The 18,720-nt window shown below is 40.1% G+C and overlaps 1 protein-coding gene across 2 annotated transcripts; it reads right to left on the bottom strand.

Annotated features, from left to right (window-relative positions):
- Window positions 1–1,077: 1,077 nt before the first annotated feature.
- On the bottom strand, window positions 1,078–18,159 carry LOC134811472 (transcriptional activator cubitus interruptus-like). 2 transcript variants are annotated; one of them, XM_063818314.1, is made up of 10 exons: window positions 18,101–18,159; window positions 17,548–17,780; window positions 17,331–17,437; window positions 16,939–17,016; window positions 16,071–16,204; window positions 15,607–15,744; window positions 5,697–5,887; window positions 1,573–1,682; window positions 1,392–1,456; window positions 1,078–1,267 (listed from the first exon to the last, which is right to left on the bottom strand). In XM_063818314.1, the coding sequence occupies exons 1-10, from the start codon at window positions 18,154–18,156 to the stop codon at window positions 1,126–1,128; spliced, it is 1,254 nt and encodes a 417-aa protein (XP_063674384.1). In that variant the 5' UTR covers window positions 18,157–18,159; the 3' UTR covers window positions 1,078–1,125. The 2 variants fall into 2 exon arrangements, with proteins under 2 accessions (XP_063674384.1, XP_063674385.1); XM_063818315.1 differs by having other exon boundaries at window positions 17,331–17,425.
- Window positions 18,160–18,720: the final 561 nt, after the last annotated feature.

The raw sequence follows: 18,720 nt of genomic DNA, 5'->3' as shown, positions 1-18,720 counted from the left end.
AGTTAACCGGTTCACCTTGTACCAGCTGGTGGACTGCAGTTAACCGGTTCACCTTGTACCAGCTGGTGGACTGCAGTTAACCGGTTCACCTTGTACCAGCTGGTGGACTGCAGTTAACCGGTTCACCTTGTACCAGCTGGTGGACTGCAGTTAACCGGTTCACCTTGTACCAGCTGGTGGACTGCAGTTAACCGGTTCACCTTGTACCAGCTGGTGGACTGCAGTTAACCGGTTCACCTTGTACCAGCTGGTGGACTGCAGTTAACCGGTTCACCTTGTACCAGCTGGTGGACTGCAGTTAACTAGTTCACCTTGTACCAGCTGGTGGACTGCAGTTATGTCCTTGTAGTTTCTGTTAAAAAGTGACATGCAACGTGTGGTGTGGCAAAGTTCACCGTGGACTGGATTTTATTTCTAGCAATGAGGGCAAGTGCTTATCATCATCACAGCCTATTATCGTTTATGGGCATTATATATAAACCTCGTAGGATGGTTCACATGTTACGTGATAAACCAGTTGTTGGCCTATTTAACACCATTGTCATTACGTACCCCTCATTTAACCACGTATTACGTGAACGAACTATGAGCGTTTTGTTGAGCATAATTTGTTTGACAAATCGTAAACTAAATAAATCGTTGTTACATAAAATTTAAGGATAATCGTCAATAGAACTAATAATGAACAATGAAAGGCTGCATGAAATAAATCTACATAAATAAAGAAAATGAACAAAGACCCACAATTCTGCTTGATTAGCTGGCGATCAGGAATTTAATGCACTCACATCCAATAAAAAAGGACTCAACCTATATCCTGTTGCCAATAAAATTCAATCCTAAAACCTTAACATATTCCAATAAATATATCTGATAAAAGAAACAAATTAAATGTAAAATTGATTCAAAGCAAAGAGAAGCATTCGTCTACTATTTACTAAGGTCACTTCTATCAAGTAAAATTTAAATAAAACTGTCTATTTACACACTATATATAGTATAGCTATATATAAAGTAACACTATACTTTATATAAAGTAACACTATACTTTATATAAAGTAACACTATACTTTATATAAAGTAACACTATACTTTATATAAAGCTACATTTTGCAACAATCGTCATCATAAAATTAGAGTCCTACTCTGTTTCCGTCTTCTGGGTTGTTTTGCAAGTAGTCCTAACTGAATCAAGACATCATCCGGACACTTCTTCCATGGCACACAGATCTTTGCGTTCTTGTTGGTCGACCAACGCATCAGTGTCCTAAAATTACATACAAACCGTCAAATTACAAGACTGAAGGATACACTAGCTGCTAGCTAAGATAATGAAAAAAGGAATATGAATTATGTACAAAAGTTTAGGAAGATTATCTCAAAAAACTGACCGCTCTCTCTTAGCCTGTAAAAGCCACTGTTTGCCAGTTACCGCGTCATGCCTGTAGCCAACTTTCTGAAGATAAAAAGTTTGTCTAACAAAATTATAAGTTTCAACACAACGACTGAATTATTACCAGTTTGTCAAAGCATTGAATTTACATTGTAGATAACTAGCTGCACGGTACGTACATCTGCAGATAGCTCTATGGCCCTGTACCCATCAGCACATCGTTTGATCTGGCATACTTTCTTCCGCAAAAATTTCATCGTCTTCTTATCGATACCGTTCTCGTCCAAGACTGAGGATAAAATGTCTCATCATCTGATCGATATACTTCCAAAACAACGCGCGTAACGCGCAAATGTTACAGTCGACAATGACCATTGTGGTTTTTAGTCTTAGACATCTTAAAATAATGCCGAAATTGTTTCCTTTTGGAGCGCGCAGGATGAAAAAAACGTGTGCATGTTGCTCCAGATTTTCTAAATTCTTTAATAACTTGATTATGCACAAGATATTGAAAGAAATGCGAGCAGTTTTCGCATGGTACTGCAGGCGACTCAAATATACTCCATGTAATACTGTTATGGAACTAAAATAGCTAGGTCCTCACTTCTTTAGGCCAAAACTCACCTTTAAACTACCATTATTTACGGTAGAGGTATTATTCAGACTAAGTAATCTCTGAAAATAACCAACAATTTGCCGTGCTGCATCATCACCAAATTTGACGAACATTCTCGGCGACCGATACCAATAGCAGTAACGCTCTAACGTTGAAATTCTATTCGATTTGTCCCAACGTGATACAAATTTAAGAACAATTATCCTAACACCGGAAGGAATTTCTCTAACTATTTGCAGTAGTGTCGTATTGTCTAATTTAAACTAACTATTTGGAGTAGTGTCGTATTGTCTAATTTAAACGTATCGTCCAGAGTATTTGAGGTTATTGTTCCACAAAACGCCTTTACGCCCGTCTAGATGACATGTTGCATAATGAGCTGAGCACACAGCACTCTGGTGCACACAGCACTCTGGTGTACACAACCACAGCACTCTGGTGTACACAGCACTCTGGTGTACACGACCACTGACCCTACGGTTTCATTAGCAAACTACATATTACTAATATTACATATTACTATACCGTGTGGCTATCATACTCTAAACACATATAATACAGTGCACCTCGTCACTTATTTATTAATACAATCAGTATGAGGCGGGAGGCCTGTGATCAACATCAGCAGGCCACATACCAGCAAGAGACAAACATCAAGTCCAGTATTATAATTAGTCACAGTATTCCGATGATGCACTTAATTAAATCTGACTGAGGAGGTACACGCTTAGTTTCGTGTTACCTACACCAATTAGGAAATTACACAAATTTGTGGGCCTCAATTTTCAGGGTCCTGTTATATGTGTGTCATGGCAGCTAGCCAATTTAACATGGCAGCTAGCCAATTTAACATGGCAGCTAGCCAATTTAACACCAGTTTGAATACTGGTATTAGGGACCGTTAACATATTACGTCAATAATATTTTGAAGATGCTATAATAGACTGTCCGTTAGGATCTAGTCAACAGTGTCCGTTAGGTCCTAGGACGGTGTCCGTTAGGATCTAGTCAACAGTGTCCGTTAGGTCCTAGGATGGTGTCCGTTAGGATCTAGTCAATAGTGTCCGTTAGGTCCTAGGATGGTGTCCGTTAGGATCTAGTCAATAGTGTCCGTTAGGTCCTAGGATGGTGTCCGTTAGGATCTAGTCAACAGTGTCCGTTAGGTCCTAGGATGGTGTCCGTTAGGATCTAGTCAACAGTGTCCGTTAGGTCCTAGGATGGTGTCCGTTAGGATCTAGTCAATAGTGTCCGTTAGGTCCTAGGATGGTGTCCGTTAGGATCTAGTCAACAGTGTCCGTTAGGTCCTAGGATGGTGTCCGCTCTATTTCAATTGTCATCAGGAGATACATTATTAGGCCTTATCTAGGGCGTGGTCCTCCAGAACGTATGACTAGTCACGTGACACATCTACCTGAAATCATGCATTTCCCTCTTACTACGAGCTCACGTGTCACACCAGTAGTAGTAATGGTTACTATGGTAACTAGTAGTGTAACTATGGTAACTAGTAGTGTAACTATGGTAGCTAGTAGTGTAACTATGGTAACTAGTAGTTTGCTGAATCTCTACCACACCAGTAGTAGTAATGTTTACTATGGTAACTAGTAGTGTAACTATGGTAACTAGTAGTAGTAATGGTTAGGGAATTAAGGAATTCAGTTAGTTAAGGTTTCAGTCCGCTTACCGTGCAACCCGACTAATTAACCTTAGCCTATAACAACCTGCTAATATGATAACTACCATACGAAAACATACCTAGTCTAGTTAACATACCACACTAGTTACTATGGTAACAAGTATACCACACTAGTTCTATCAAACCTGAGCCATCTTATCATTAACACGCCTTTCAGTAGCAGTCAAAACCTACAAAAAGCAGTTGAACCTACATTAGTACATTGTGCACCGCCCAAAGGCCTTCTTCCGTTAGTGACAGTCCCCGACCTTATTTTAAAACTGATTCAACTCTTAAAAGAACCATAAAAATCATAAAAGGAAAGGATTCACCCCGGATATTGCATTATCTAATAGCACACATAATTATTTTAAACCTGATCGTTTTTCAGAGTCACAGTTATGCTCTACTCTATGATATATAGTATATTTATATGTATTTCTAATTTAATACTCATGATACTATATATAGTATATACTAATGATATGGAATCCAACGGCAAATGGAGAAGACGCCGGTTTATTCCTTTAGTGTAAGAAATTTATTAAAAAAAGAGAGAGGTACACAAAGCTACAAAGGATGAAATTAGTATGCTAACCATCCCATGACGCGTTAGAACCACAGTTTATTCGATAAAAAGTCGGCAGGACACCTAAAAACTTAGGAGTAATGACCACATTGCAGCTGAAGTACCAACAGGCTTGCATATTTAACCTTCTAGAAGATTCCGTGCATTACTAGGATTGTTAAGGAATATTTCCAGCAAATAACTAGTGTAACTATGGTAACCAGTAGTGACTACTTACAAATAACTAGTGACTACTTACTAATAACTAGTGACTACTTACTAATAACTAGTGACTACTTACAAATAACTAGTGACTACTTACAAATAACTAGTGACTACTTACAAATAACTAGTGACTACTTACAAATAACTAGTGACTACTTACTGTTGATAACTAGTGACTACTTACAAATAACTAGTGACTACTTACAAATAACTAGTGACTACTTACAAATAACTAGTGACTACTTACTGTTGATAACTAGTGACTACTTACAAATAACTAGTGACTACTTACTGTTGATAACTAGTGACTATTTACAAATAACTAGTGACTACTTACAAATAACTAGTGACTACTTACAATTAACTAGTGACTACTTACTAATAACTAGTGACTACTTACAAATAACTAGTGACTACTTACAAATAACTAGTGACTACTTACTGTTGATAACTAGTGACTACTTACAAATAACTAGTGACTACTTACAAATAACTAGTGACTACTTACAAATAACTAGTGACTACTTACTGTTGATAACTAGTGACTACTTACAAATAACTAGTGACTACTTACTGTTGATAACTAGTGACTATTTACAAATAACTAGTGACTACTTACAAATAACTAGTGACTACTTACAAATAACTAGTGACTACTTACAAATAACTAGTGACTACTTACAAATAACTAGTGACTACTTACAAATAACTAGTGACTACTTACTGTTGATAACTAGTGACTACTTACAAATAACTAGTGACTACTTACAAATAACTAGTGACTACTTACAAATAACTAGTGACTACTTACTGTTGATAACTAGTGACTACTTACAAATAACTAGTGACTACTTACAAATAACTAGTGACTACTTACTGTTGATAACTAGTGACTATTTACAAATAACTAGTGACTACTTACAAATAACTAGTGACTACTTACAAATAACTAGTGACTACTTACAAATAACTAGTGACTATTTACAAATAACTAGTGACTACTTACAAATAACTAGTGACTATTTACAAATAACTAGTGACTACTTACTGTTGATAACTAGTGACTACTTACAAATAACTAGTGACTACTTACAAATAACTAGTGACTACTTACAAATAACTAGTGACTACTTACTGTTAACTAGTGACTATTTACAAATAACTAGTGACTACTTACAAATAACTAGTGACTACTTACAAATAACTAGTGACTACTTACTGTTGATAAAGTTTTGTCGAATAACAGGACGGTTTGACACCAATCTTCTTTTTCTGAGACACTGTGATCTGGCGATTTGTTTGGAATGTTCTTCTTCTTTCTTTTTCTTCTTATTGTCATCACTTTTCTTCTTGAATTTCTGTCGTAGGTGTGTCGACAAGTGTATTTGGAGATATTTGTCTTCTTTAAATCTGCAATAATGTTAAAATTCACGCTCATTTCTTCAGATTGATTCAATGTCCATGATAATTATAAGGGGGGAGGGGGGGGGGGGGGGTTGGCTGACATGTCCGCCTATGTCCTACATTGACGGACATTAACGGACAAACATTATGAGAATTTTCGCACATGATTTGGACACAATATTTTCGGCTCATAATGATCAGGGTAGCATGAAACACGGACAAAAGTGGTTTCTAGAAAAAATAATGTTTGGTCCGAGTCATTCTCGTCTCTCGATACGTATCGAGAATGGCTCGGACAAAAATATTTTCTATCAGAGTGAAATTGTGTGGAATTTGAATTAAAATATTGTCAAACTGTTGTTATTCTAGAGGGTAAAAAATAAAATGTTGATTATGCCCATTATGTAATCAAAGATCAAACCCCCCCCCCCCCCCCCCAAATCAACCGTAAGCATTTAGAAACCCCTTCCCCCTCGGCTGACTACGTAATATGTGAACGATCACTTACAAAGGGGAACCCTCGAGTCCAAAATCGTATATCGAAGAGTAGGTGTGGACTTCGAAAAACGAAAAAATATTTGACTCACAAAATCTTCGGTCCGAGTATTTTCCCTAAATTTTTAGAAATCTAAATAAAAAGTTTGCCCTTTTTGGCCCCTTGCCCAGGACCCCCCCCCCTATTAAGGAGCGTTTATTATAAGTAAATAATGGTACAGGTAGTAGGTAAGGAGTGATGGAATTATTTTATGATTTGGGGTACTGGATGCAAAAATACAACGTTATAGAGGGGAAAACTTTATCCCCAAGCAGTACCACACACAACAACCACCACATCACACACCCACACCCACACACCCACACCCACATGACACACACACCCACACCCACACCCACACCCACACCCCACACCCCACACACCCACAACGCACCAACACAGACTAGCTCCACTATGTGTAAAGTACAAGGCTGTACACTATACAAGGTAAATGGTTGCACCGATATGGATTACCTCTCTGCCTGATCTGTCACCAGCGACTGTTAGAGAAGTGCCAGATCTACGGCACTACTTTAATGACCTTTTACATGCTGGAAACCAGTACCCTGACAACCAGCACCCTGGAAACCAGTACCCTGGTATCCTGGAAACCGTTACCCTGGAAACCGGTACCCTGGAAACTGGTACCCTGGAAACCGGTACCCTGGAAACCGGTACCCTGGAAACCGGTACCCTGGAAACCGATACCCTGGAAACCAGTATCCTGGAAACCGGCACCCTGGAAACCAGCAACCTGGAAACCGGTACCCTGGAAACCGGTACCCTGGAAAGCAGTACCCTGGAAACCGGCACTCTGGAAAGCGGTACCCTGGAAACCGGTACCCTAGAAACTGGCACCCTGGAAACCGGTACCCTGGAAACCAGCACCCTGGAAACCGGTACCCTGGAAACCGGTACCCTGGAAACCGGTACCCTGGAAACCGGTACCTTGGAAACCGGTACCCTGGAAACCAGTACCCTGGAAACCGGCACGCTGGATACCAGTACCCTGGAAACCAGTACCCTGGAAACCAGTACCCTGGAAACCAGAACCCTGGAAACCAGCACCCTGGAAACCGGCACACTGGATACCAGTACCCTGGAAACCAGTACCCTGGAAACCAGTACCCTGGAAACCAGTACCCTGGAAACCGGCACGCTGGATACCGGTACCCTGGAAACCGGTACCTTGGAAACCGGTACCCTGGAAACCAGCACCCTGGAAACCGGCACGCTGGATACCAGTACCCTGGAAACCAGAACCCTGGAAACCGGTACCCTGGAAACCAGTACCCTGGAAACCAGTACCCTGGTACATACCGACTCGAGCACTATATCTCCTAATCTGTACATTTCCTGTCGGCATACCAGACATATTGTCCAGCTTGTAAAATAAGAAAATACACATGTCGTGCAATTAATAACTGCTGTCATCTCAACAGCTCACTTTATCTTCTTAATTTCTCAGCCACGTGACTTATATATAATAATACAGTAGCTGAGTATATTTTTGTGGATGATGGAATATGTCGAGAATTTACACCTTCAGTCTTAAACGTGAGCACAGAAGATAATAACACAATACTGGAGTCCTGAGTGTTGTCCTGACAACATGCGCAGTGAGCCAGTGTAGTCCTGACAACATGCGCAGTGAGCCAGTGTAGTCCTGACAACATGCGCAGTGAGCCAGTGTAGTCCTGACAACATGCGCAGTGAGCCAGTGTAGTCCTGACAACATGCGCAGTGAGCCAGTGTAGTCCTGACAACATGCGCAGTGAGCCAGTGTAGTCCTGACAACATGCGCAGTGAGCCAGTGTAGTCCTGACAACATGCGCAGTGAGCCAGTGTAGTCCTGACTACATGCACAGTGAGCCAGTGTAGTCCTGACAACATGCGCAGTGAGCCAGTGTAGTCCTGACAACATGCGCAGTGAGCCAGTGTAGTCCTGACAACATGCGCAGTGAGCCAGTGTAGTCCTGACAACATGCGCAGTGAGCCGTAACAGTGGTAGAGATTAATGGAAAATATTGTGAACTTAGGTTAAGATAGTTGCAGAAGCTGAGATTCTAAGATTGAGAGTGTGGCTGAAAATGAGGGTTGAGCAGGTATAGTATAGTATAGTATAGTATAGTATAGTATAGTATAGTATAGTATAGTATAGTATAGTATAGTATAGTATAGTATAGTGTATAGTATAGTATAGTATAGTATAGTATAGTATAGTATAGTATAGTATAGTGTATAGTATATTATAGTATAGTATAGTATAGTATAGTGTATAGTATATTATAGTATAGTATAGTATAGTATAGTATAGTATAGTATATAGTATAGTATAGTATAGTATAGTGTATAGTATAGTATAGTATAGTATAGTATAGTGTATAGTATATTATAGTATAGTATAGTATAGTATAGTATAGTATAGTATATAGTATAGTATAGTATAGTATAGTATAGTATAGTAGAGTAGAGTATAGTATAGTATATTATAGTATAGTATAGTATAGTATAGTATAGTATAGTATAGTATAGTATATAGTATAGTATAGTATAGTATAGTAGAGTAGAGTATAGTATAGTATAGTATAGTATAGTATAGTATAGTATAGTATAGTAGAGTATAGTATAGTATAGTATAGTATAGTATAGTATAGTATAGTATAGTATAGTATAGTATAGTAGCTACTCGCTAGACTAGGTGACTCTGGAGTCTGGGATGTATAAACTTCTACATGCTTCTCAAATGTACATGTAAGTAATAAGTACTTCCTCAATTAAGTGCTTATGACCTGACTATATCTTTACCCATCATCTTAAGCTGGAGACTTGGATTTGATTTATGTACATAAATGACAAAATCTTAAAAGAGGGCAATAATAAGCCCATTTAAAGTAAAGTGAGCCTTAAATAACTCTCATTATTCTCAGCTAGTACCTACCTGACAGGTGACAAATGAGAAAATTAATTATTTACAGGGAATATAAATTAACCTGGTTCAATCGACCATACATCGACCCCATGTGTATTCCTGTTAGTGTATATAATAATAATATGCTTAACTGACTCATAATACGTTACCTCACTTCCACCTCAGTAATCTTACTTATCCGCCCTTGCTTTAAAACACCTCTATATTATTATTTTCTAACTCCGAAATCAGGCACCTCAGAGTACCTCACCACAGAGCACCTCAGAGTACCTCACCACAGAGCACCTCAGAGTACCTCACCACAGAGCACCTCAGAGTACCTCACCTCAGAGTACCTCAGAGCACCTCACAACAGAGCACCTCACCACAGAGCACCTCAGAGTACCTCACCACAGAGCACCTCAGAGTACCTCACCACAGAGCACCTCAGAGTACCTCACCACAGAGCACCTCAGAGTACCTCACCACAGAGCACCTCAGAGTACCTCACCACAGAGCACCTCAGAGTACCTCACCACAGAGCACCTCAGAGTACCTCACCACAGAGCACCTCAGAGTACCTCACCACAGAGCACCTCAGAGCACCTCACCACAGAGCACCTCAGAGTACCTCACCACAGAGCACCTCACCACAGAGCACCTCAGAGCACCTCACCACAGAGCACCTCAGAGTACCTCACCACAGAGCACCTCATAGTACCTCACCACAGAGCACCTCATAGTACCTCACCACAGAGCACCTCAGAGTACCTCACCACAGAGCACCTCAGAGTACCTCACCACAGAGCACCTCAGAGTACCTCACCACAGAGCACCTCAGAGTACCTCACCACAGAGCACCTCACCACAGAGTACCTCACCACAGAGCACCTCAGAGTACCTCACCACAGAGCACCTCAGAGCACCTCACCACAGAGCACCTCAGAGTACCTCACCACAGAGCACCTCAGAGTACCTCACCTCAGAGTACCTCACCACAGAGCACCTCAGAGTACCTCACCACAGAGCACCTCATAGTACCTCACCACAGAGCACCTCAGAGTACCTCACCACAGAGCACCTCAGAGTACCTCACCACAGAGCACCTCATAGTACCTCACCACAGAGCACCTCAGAGTACCTCACCACAGAGCACCTCAGAGTACCTCACCACAGAGCACCTCATAGTACCTCACCACAGAGCACCTCAGAGTACCTCACCACAGAGTACCACAGAGTACCTCACCACAGAGCACCTCAGAGTACCTCACCACAGAGCACCTCAGAGTACCTCACCACAGAGCACCTCAGAGTACCTCACCACAGAGCACCTCAGAGTACCTCACCTCAGAGCACCTCAGAGTACCTCACCACAGAGCACCTCAGAGTACCTCACCACAGAGTACCACAGAGTACCTCACCACAGAGTACCACAGAGTACCTCACCACAGAGCACCTCAGAGTACCTCACCACAGAGCACCTCAGAGTACCTCACCACAGAGCACCTCAGAGCACCTCACCACAGAGTACCACAGAGTACCTCACCACAGAGCACCTCAGAGCACCTCACCACAGAGCACCTCAGAGTACCTCACCTCAGAGCACCTCAGAGCACCTCACCACAGAGTACCTCAGAGTACCTCATAATCCTCACTGAGTAGGCAGTAGTTTCAGGAATATTCTATAGAGTTTGTAGCGTATGAGTTTACGTGTAGATATGTTTTATAGTTTAGAATTACAGACCCGTGTATGTCATTGATCAAGTCAGTGTTCCTCGTAATATGCTAAATCCACTGTTCTTCAATCGGTCCCAGGGGATGTGTATTTAATTCAACTGCTGTAGTTAGTTCCGACATAGTAGTTTATATCTCATCACAACAGTCATAGTTAAATATAATGCTATTTTTATAATTTAACATTAGACTGAGTGAATGTAGTTCGAACAGAAAGCTTTTAAATTTGCGTAGTTACCTTAACAGTATGATAATATCATCTAAATAACAGTTAGATTTTTAAAATTTGACGAATAAGTTCTTAACATAAGGTTCACAATTCCTACCGTTAGCGACAAATTTAATTCTTAATTAATACAAAGAAACAAATTATCTAACTCCGTGTAAGTTTTGACTTGAGTCTTGGAAGAAAGTGTAATTATTATCATGTAATATAAATATTATGAGGTAAAGTGTAGGAACACTCTGAAACCTCTACCTTAGGAACACTCTGAAACCTCTACCTTAGGAACACTCTGAAACCTCTACCTTAGGAACACTCTGAAACCTCTACCTTAGGAACACTCTGAAACCTCTACCTTAGGAACACTCTGAAACCTCTACCTTAGGAACACTCTGAAACCTCTACCTTAGGAACACTCTGAAACCTCTACCTTAGGAACACTCTGAAACCTCTACCTTAGGAACACTCTGAAACCTCTACCTTAGGAACACTCTGAAACCTCTACCTTAGGAACACTCTGAAACCTCTACCTTAGGAACACTCTGAAACCTCTACCTTAGGAACACTCTGAAACCTCTACCTTAGGAACACTCTGAAACCTCTACCTTAGGAACACTCTGAAACCTCTACCTTAGGAACACTCTGAAACCTCTACCTTAGGAACACTCTGAAACCTCTACCTTAGGAACACTCTGAAACCTCTACCTTAGGAACACTCTGAAACCTCTACCTTAGGAACACTCTGAAACCTCTACCTTAGGAACACTCTGAAACCTCTACCTTAGGAACACTCTGAAACCTCTACCTTAGGAACACTCTGAAACCTCTACCTTAGGAACACTCTGAAACCTCTACCTTAGGAACACTCTGAAACCTCTACCTTAGGAACACTCTGAAACCTCTACCTTAGGAACACTCTGAAACCTCTACCTTAGGAACACTCTGAAACCTCTACCTTAGGAACACTCTGAAACCTCTACCTTAGGAACACTCTGAAACCTCTACCTTAGGAACACTCTGAAACCTCTACCTTAGGAACACTCTGAAACCTCTACCTTAGGAACACTCTGAAACCTCTACCTTAGGAACACTCTGAAACCTCTACCTTAGGAACACTCTGAAACCTCTACCTTAGGAACACTCTGAAACCTCTACCTTAGGAACACTCTGAAACCTCTACCTTAGGAACACTCTGAAACCTCTACCTTAGGAACACTCTGAAACCTCTACCTTAGGAACACTCTGAAACCTCTACCTTAGGAACACTCTGAAACCTCTACCTTAGGAACACTCTGAAACCTCTACCTTAGGAACACTCTGAAACCTCTACCTTAGGAACACTCTGAAACCTCTACCTTAGGAACACTCTGAAACCTCTACCTTAGGAACACTCTGAAACCTCTACCTTAGGAACACTCTGAAACCTCTACCTTAGGAACACTCTGAAACCTCTACCTTAGGAACACTCTGAAACCTCTACCTTAGGAACACTCTGAAACCTCTACCTTAGGAACACTCTGAAACCTCTACCTTAGGAACACTCTGAAACCTCTACCTTAGGAACACTCTGAAACCTCTACCTTAGGAACACTCTGAAACCTCTACCTTAGGAACACTCTGAAACCTCTACCTTAGGAACACTGCTGAAACCTCTACCTTAGGAACACTCTGAAACCTCTACCTTAGGAACACTCTGAAACCTCTACCTTAGAAACACTCTGAAACCTCTACCTTAGGAAACACTCTGAAACCTCTACTCCTGTACATACCTTAGGAACACTCTGAAACCTCTACCTTAGGAACACTCTGAAACCTCTACCTTAGGAACACTCTGAAACCTCTACCTTAGCAACACTCTGAAACCTCTACATTAGGAACACTCTAAAACCTCTACCTTAGGAACACTCTGAAACCTCTACCTTAGGAACACTCTGAAGCCTCTACCTTAGGAACACTCTGAAACCTCTACCTAAGGAACACTCTGAAACCTCTACCTTAGGAACACTCTGAAACCTTACCTTAGGAACACTCTGAAACCTCTACCTTAGGAACACTCTGAAACCTCTACCTTAGGAACACTCTGAAACCTCTACCTTAGGAACACTCTGAATCCTCTACCTTAGGAACACTCTGAAACCTCTACCTTAGAACACTCTGAAACCTCTACCTTAGGAACACTCTGAAACCTCTACCTTAGGAACACTCTGAAACCTCTACCTTAGGAACACTCTGAAGCCTCTACCTTAGGAACACTCTGAAACCTCTACATTAGGAACACTCTAAAACCTCTACCTTAGGAACACTCTGAAACCTCTACCTTAGGAACACTCTGAAGCCTCTACCTTAGGAACACTCTGAATCCTCGACCTAAGGAAACACTCTGAAACCTCCTTCCTTAGGAACACATCTGACACCTCTACCTTTGGAAACACTCCTGAAACCTCTACCCTAGGAACACTCTGAAAACCTCTACCTTACGGAACACTTGAAACCTCATACCTAGGAACACTCTGAACCTCTACCTTAGGGAACACTCTGAAACTCTACCTAGGAACACTCTGAAACCTCTACCTTAGGAACACTCTGAAACCTCTACCTTAGGAACACTCTGCAACCTCTACTTGAGGAACACTCTGAAACCTCTACCTTAGGAACACTCTAAACCTCTACTCCCTGTACTACAGGTTTTCGAGACTCGTGTCCAAATTTGAAATTACAATTCATTTATTTTATAAAGGAGCAAATTAAATGAAATTGGTTTTCAAAATTCTTTTTGTGGGGCTATCTTAAAGAACGTGTTTATTTAGACCCAGTCCCAAAAACGATAGAACAGCTGAAAAACAATATCAGAAGGGAGGCTAAAAAGTTTTAAATTAACATGGTAAAACGTGCAATAGACAATATGATTCCATGGGTTCAAAACCTTCTATGCAGAAAGGGGGCTTGGTTCGAAAAATTGTTAAAGGATTAGATTTATTTTTGTTATGTATTGTAAAAAGTAATAATTTCTCTACAATTTAAAACAAAAATTAAACCGTTTGATTCATTTGTTAGATTTTGAGAGCTATTCAAAATTTGGACACGAGTCTCGGAACACCCTGTACACTGAATGATCCAGGATATTTCCTGAATTTAAATGTGATAACAAGACAAATTATTGGGATTATTTTACATAATCTGCATTATCACGTACATGTAGACTGTAGAGTGTAGACGTATAATTGTAAACTAACGTGTAGTACCTACCTTGGGAGTAAGTATTACCTAGTATAGAAAGCGAGCTATTTGATACCACACATTTCTCGGGAGCAATTAAATTAGTGTCATTGCGTCAGAAACAGGAATACACCCCAGACATAGCTGTAACCAGGTCATGACGTCACCAGCCAGGTCATGACGTCACCCCCCACCAGGTCCTTCCGTTGTTGTTAACAGCCCTAATATTAGGTGTGACCTAGCCAGTAAAGGTGGTCAGTATAGGACTGGCAGTCTGGTGCGGACTACACTGTAGCAGCAGTGTGTATGTAGTGAGGTAGTGTACCTACAGTCAACAGGGATGTGCAGTTTCCTTTTAATCTAGACTACTAATTTGCAGCTGTGAGAAAATGTAATTTGCCCCCGCGCCGAGGGAGTGACGGGGTTTTAGAGGGATGACATGTTTAAGTTACTATGGTTACTGATGACATGGCCCCTGGGCCCCTGCAGGCAGGAAATAGTTGCTTGCTACACACGGAAACTTGACAAGTGAGTGTGTAATGTGGCGTGTGGTGGGATTGTGTTGTTTTTATTAATAGTCTGTTAAATACTATATCTAGTCACACTGCCTAGTTACATGCACTAGTAACCATAGTTACCTACACTAGTAACCATAGTTACCTACATTAGTAACCCTAGTTACCTACATTAGTAACCCTAGTTACCTACATTAGTGACCTTAGTAACCTACATTAGTAACCCTAGTTACCTACATTAGTAACCCTAGTTACCTACATTAGTAACCCTAGTTACCTACATTAGTGACCTTAGTAACCTACATTAGTAACCCTAGTTACCTACATTAGTAACCCTAGTTACCTACATTAGTGACCCTAGTTACCTACATTAGTAACCCTAGTTACCTACATTAGTGACCCTAGTTACCTACATTAGTAACCCTAGTTACCTACATTAGTATTAGTAACCCTAGTTACCTACACTAGTAACCATAGTTACCTACATTAGTGACCTTAGTAACCTACATTTGTCACCCTAGTTACCTACACTAGTAACCCTAGTTACCTAAATTAGTGACCTTAGTAACCCTAAGTAACTTTAACACTCACCTCTCACTACACCCCTCCCAGATACAGGCGAAGTTGAGAGCCCCTGTGTGGGTCTGTACGTGTCTTCCGAACAATGCTACGTTCCGGAACTTCTTGCCGTACACTGAGCAATCAGCCCACCCGCAACTCATCGCCTCCCTGTATAAGGTATAAGTATTCACCAACAATATGTCGTAAACATTAGTTACTCTCGCAATCAGCTCTGAGCGCCAGTCACCTACTAAGCTTTCATATTGCATCTTCATTTAAGCTGCACCAAAATGGTAAAATTATCAGTAACAATAGCATTGAGCATTGGTAGTTCCGATAAGCCGGGTGGTAACAATAGTTTAGTTAGGGGGGGGGGGGATCATACACTTAGTACCGTAACAATAGTTACTTTAGTACTTTAGTTAGTTTACCATCCGAATCAAGAGGTGTGTTAAAATAACAATAGATTAGAATAAGATTAACAATTAACATACACGGTGGCGTGAAGGGATAGGATGTGTATATGTAGCGACTCAGGAGTCTCACACGAGGTGTGGCAGTCACGCCAGTGACAGGGGTGCACTCTCAGATTACTTGGTATCTCATCACTCTCCCTAACCGTCGTTACCTGAACAGAGACATTAGTAACCATAGTTACCTACATTAGTAACCATAGTTACATACATTAGTAACCATAGTTACCTACATTAGTAACCATAGTTACCTACATTAGTAACCATAGTTACCTACATTAGTAACCAAGTAACCCTAGTTACCTACACTAGTAACCATAGTTACCTGAACAGAGACGACTTGTAGTGACGACTCCTCTCTCACACACGAGAAAATGTATGTCATTATGATGATTATACCAGAGCAGAGAGCGCATAATATACACGTTTATATCGAGCAGTATAAGTTATTTTATTATACACATAATATTATAGCTGATCTCTTTATTATACACATAATATTATAGCTGATCTCTTTATTATACACATAATATTATAGCTGATCTCGTCTTGATGGTCACAAGTTTTACAAGTTATGAGAGTATATATAACGTAACTAAACATTAGTTCTGGTTATGATGATACGTTGTAGAACTTGTACAGTGTACACCATCATATGATGCAAACAACACATATTACTTGTACAACAGATCCATATCATTACCTGTAACTGATGTACACGTAATATGGCTCTCAAGTCTCATGTAATGAATAAGACCGTTACGTAACCGTATACCTTAATGACGATCACATATCATACTGCACTTACTAAAAAGAAATAGTAAAATTAGCAAAGTTGGTTGATTTTGTAGAGTTAAAGGAAATTTACAAATGCTAAGGAAGAACTTACTGATTTGACGGTAGGAATGAGGACTAAACTCCGGTTATCTAGACCGTTATTTCTACAAGTTTCACTTAACGATGTCACCTGAAAATTAATGTCCAGTAAGATTTCCAGTATGCAATATTTGTGTGAACTTGGATCGTTGAGCTGAAAAGTTTTGCCATTGGTGATTTTACACTGGTGCTTTTGTTAAGACGTGCATCTCAATGTTGATTGTAAGCTATTTATAGACTATTGAGCCCACTCAATGATAATAAAAAATTGTAATTATTAGAAACACTAATAGAAACAACTGGACCGTGTGTGGAATCACATCACATTATTGACTCAACTTCCTTATCAGTTTAATCACTTATACAAACTGTTATTGTCAAATAACTGATATATTGTTTACACACCGATTTAACTTTAGGTAGGCAGGAGAGAACAAAGAGGTCGTCACTGTCGTCACTGATAGAAGGAGTGGGCGGAAGCGAGTAGGGCTCTTCCACATCTGGGATATCATCTAATTGTAGTTGTAATTAAGTTTTAATTACTCTCAAGAAGGTTTGTGACCAAAAATTCGAATGACTATTGAAATGGTCTAAGTCTAAGTAATATGTAAAACCACTGCACCTGAATCGTCACTGATTACAGTGACCTCTGGTTTGCTGGAGGGAAGAAGGCGTTCAGGACTGGGCGTCAGTACAGTGACCTCTGGTTTAGTGGAGGGAAGAAAGCGTTCTGGACTGGGTGTGAGCACGTTTACACGTACTGTATTGCAGTTGTCTCCTGTAGCTTTTAACCTCTCCATTGTGTTGAGACAAGGGTAAGCGTTGGATTTACGTGCCGTGTGGTTTTTGAGGCTTCTGAAACGGTTGTTTGCAAAGTTGGGCAACTTATATGTTATATAGATATTTCTAATTAATTGTTCAAGGTCGTAATGTTGTTAAAATTTCATACATCTAGTATCCACAGTTATTATAATATTATGTATCTTTGTCTATAGAAACTTAAAATATAAAATCTGGTCTTTATAATTCTCAGGGATGGGAGACAAACGAAAATGAAAATTGGTTTTAATACGAGTGTATCATTGAACTATCTTTACAATGACAATAGAAATAAAATGTACATTCTCTACATGGCACATACATACTAGTTATCAAATTTGATTATAAATTATTACCTCAATGAAAAACAGAGAGGTTGAACAATTTTTGGCATCATTGGCTTGTCAGACATTTTAAACCTAGTGGATGTAATGGGATTGTACTAATATGGGCAGTAAAATTGAAAAATGTTTTATGAAATTGAGAACACAAGTTTATTAAGGGGGCAGGGGGGTTATTTTTGAAATTTCTCCTGAAATTGATTTTTTAAGTGTTTCCAACAGAGGGGAGTAATATCTATCTGCTGCTTTTGGTCCTATGGAAAAATGTTATTCCTAGCCGAAGTTATCGCCAGTCAAAGGTCAGCACTCATGTGTACCGAAAATCTAGTCTAAAAATCGATCTTCTTCGACAGTTTTTGAGCAATCGCCCTCAAACTTTCAGGATATGTTCAGAGGATAATTTAAAAGATTCTGGTTGGACATAATTTTGAGATAGGCCCCTTAAAATTTTGTATTCGATTTTAGAAATCTCGGACCTGGAAAAATCGTCAAAAAATCAGATCCAAGATTTTCAAATTGAAATAAACATTTTTTCGAGGCCTATCTCAAAATTCTGGCCGATCAGAATCTTCTAAATGATCCTAAGAACATATCCTGAAAGTTTCAGGGTGATTGCTCAAAAACTGTTGAAGAAG

The sequence above is a fragment of the Bolinopsis microptera genome, chromosome 2, assembly GCF_026151205.1.
Source record: "Bolinopsis microptera isolate Bmic1 chromosome 2, MBARI_Bmic_1.0, whole genome shotgun sequence".
Classification (NCBI taxonomy): domain Eukaryota; kingdom Metazoa; phylum Ctenophora; class Tentaculata; order Lobata; family Bolinopsidae; genus Bolinopsis; species Bolinopsis microptera.
The sequence above is the reverse complement of the archived record's forward strand: the minus strand, read 5'-3'. Positions and strand labels throughout refer to the sequence as shown.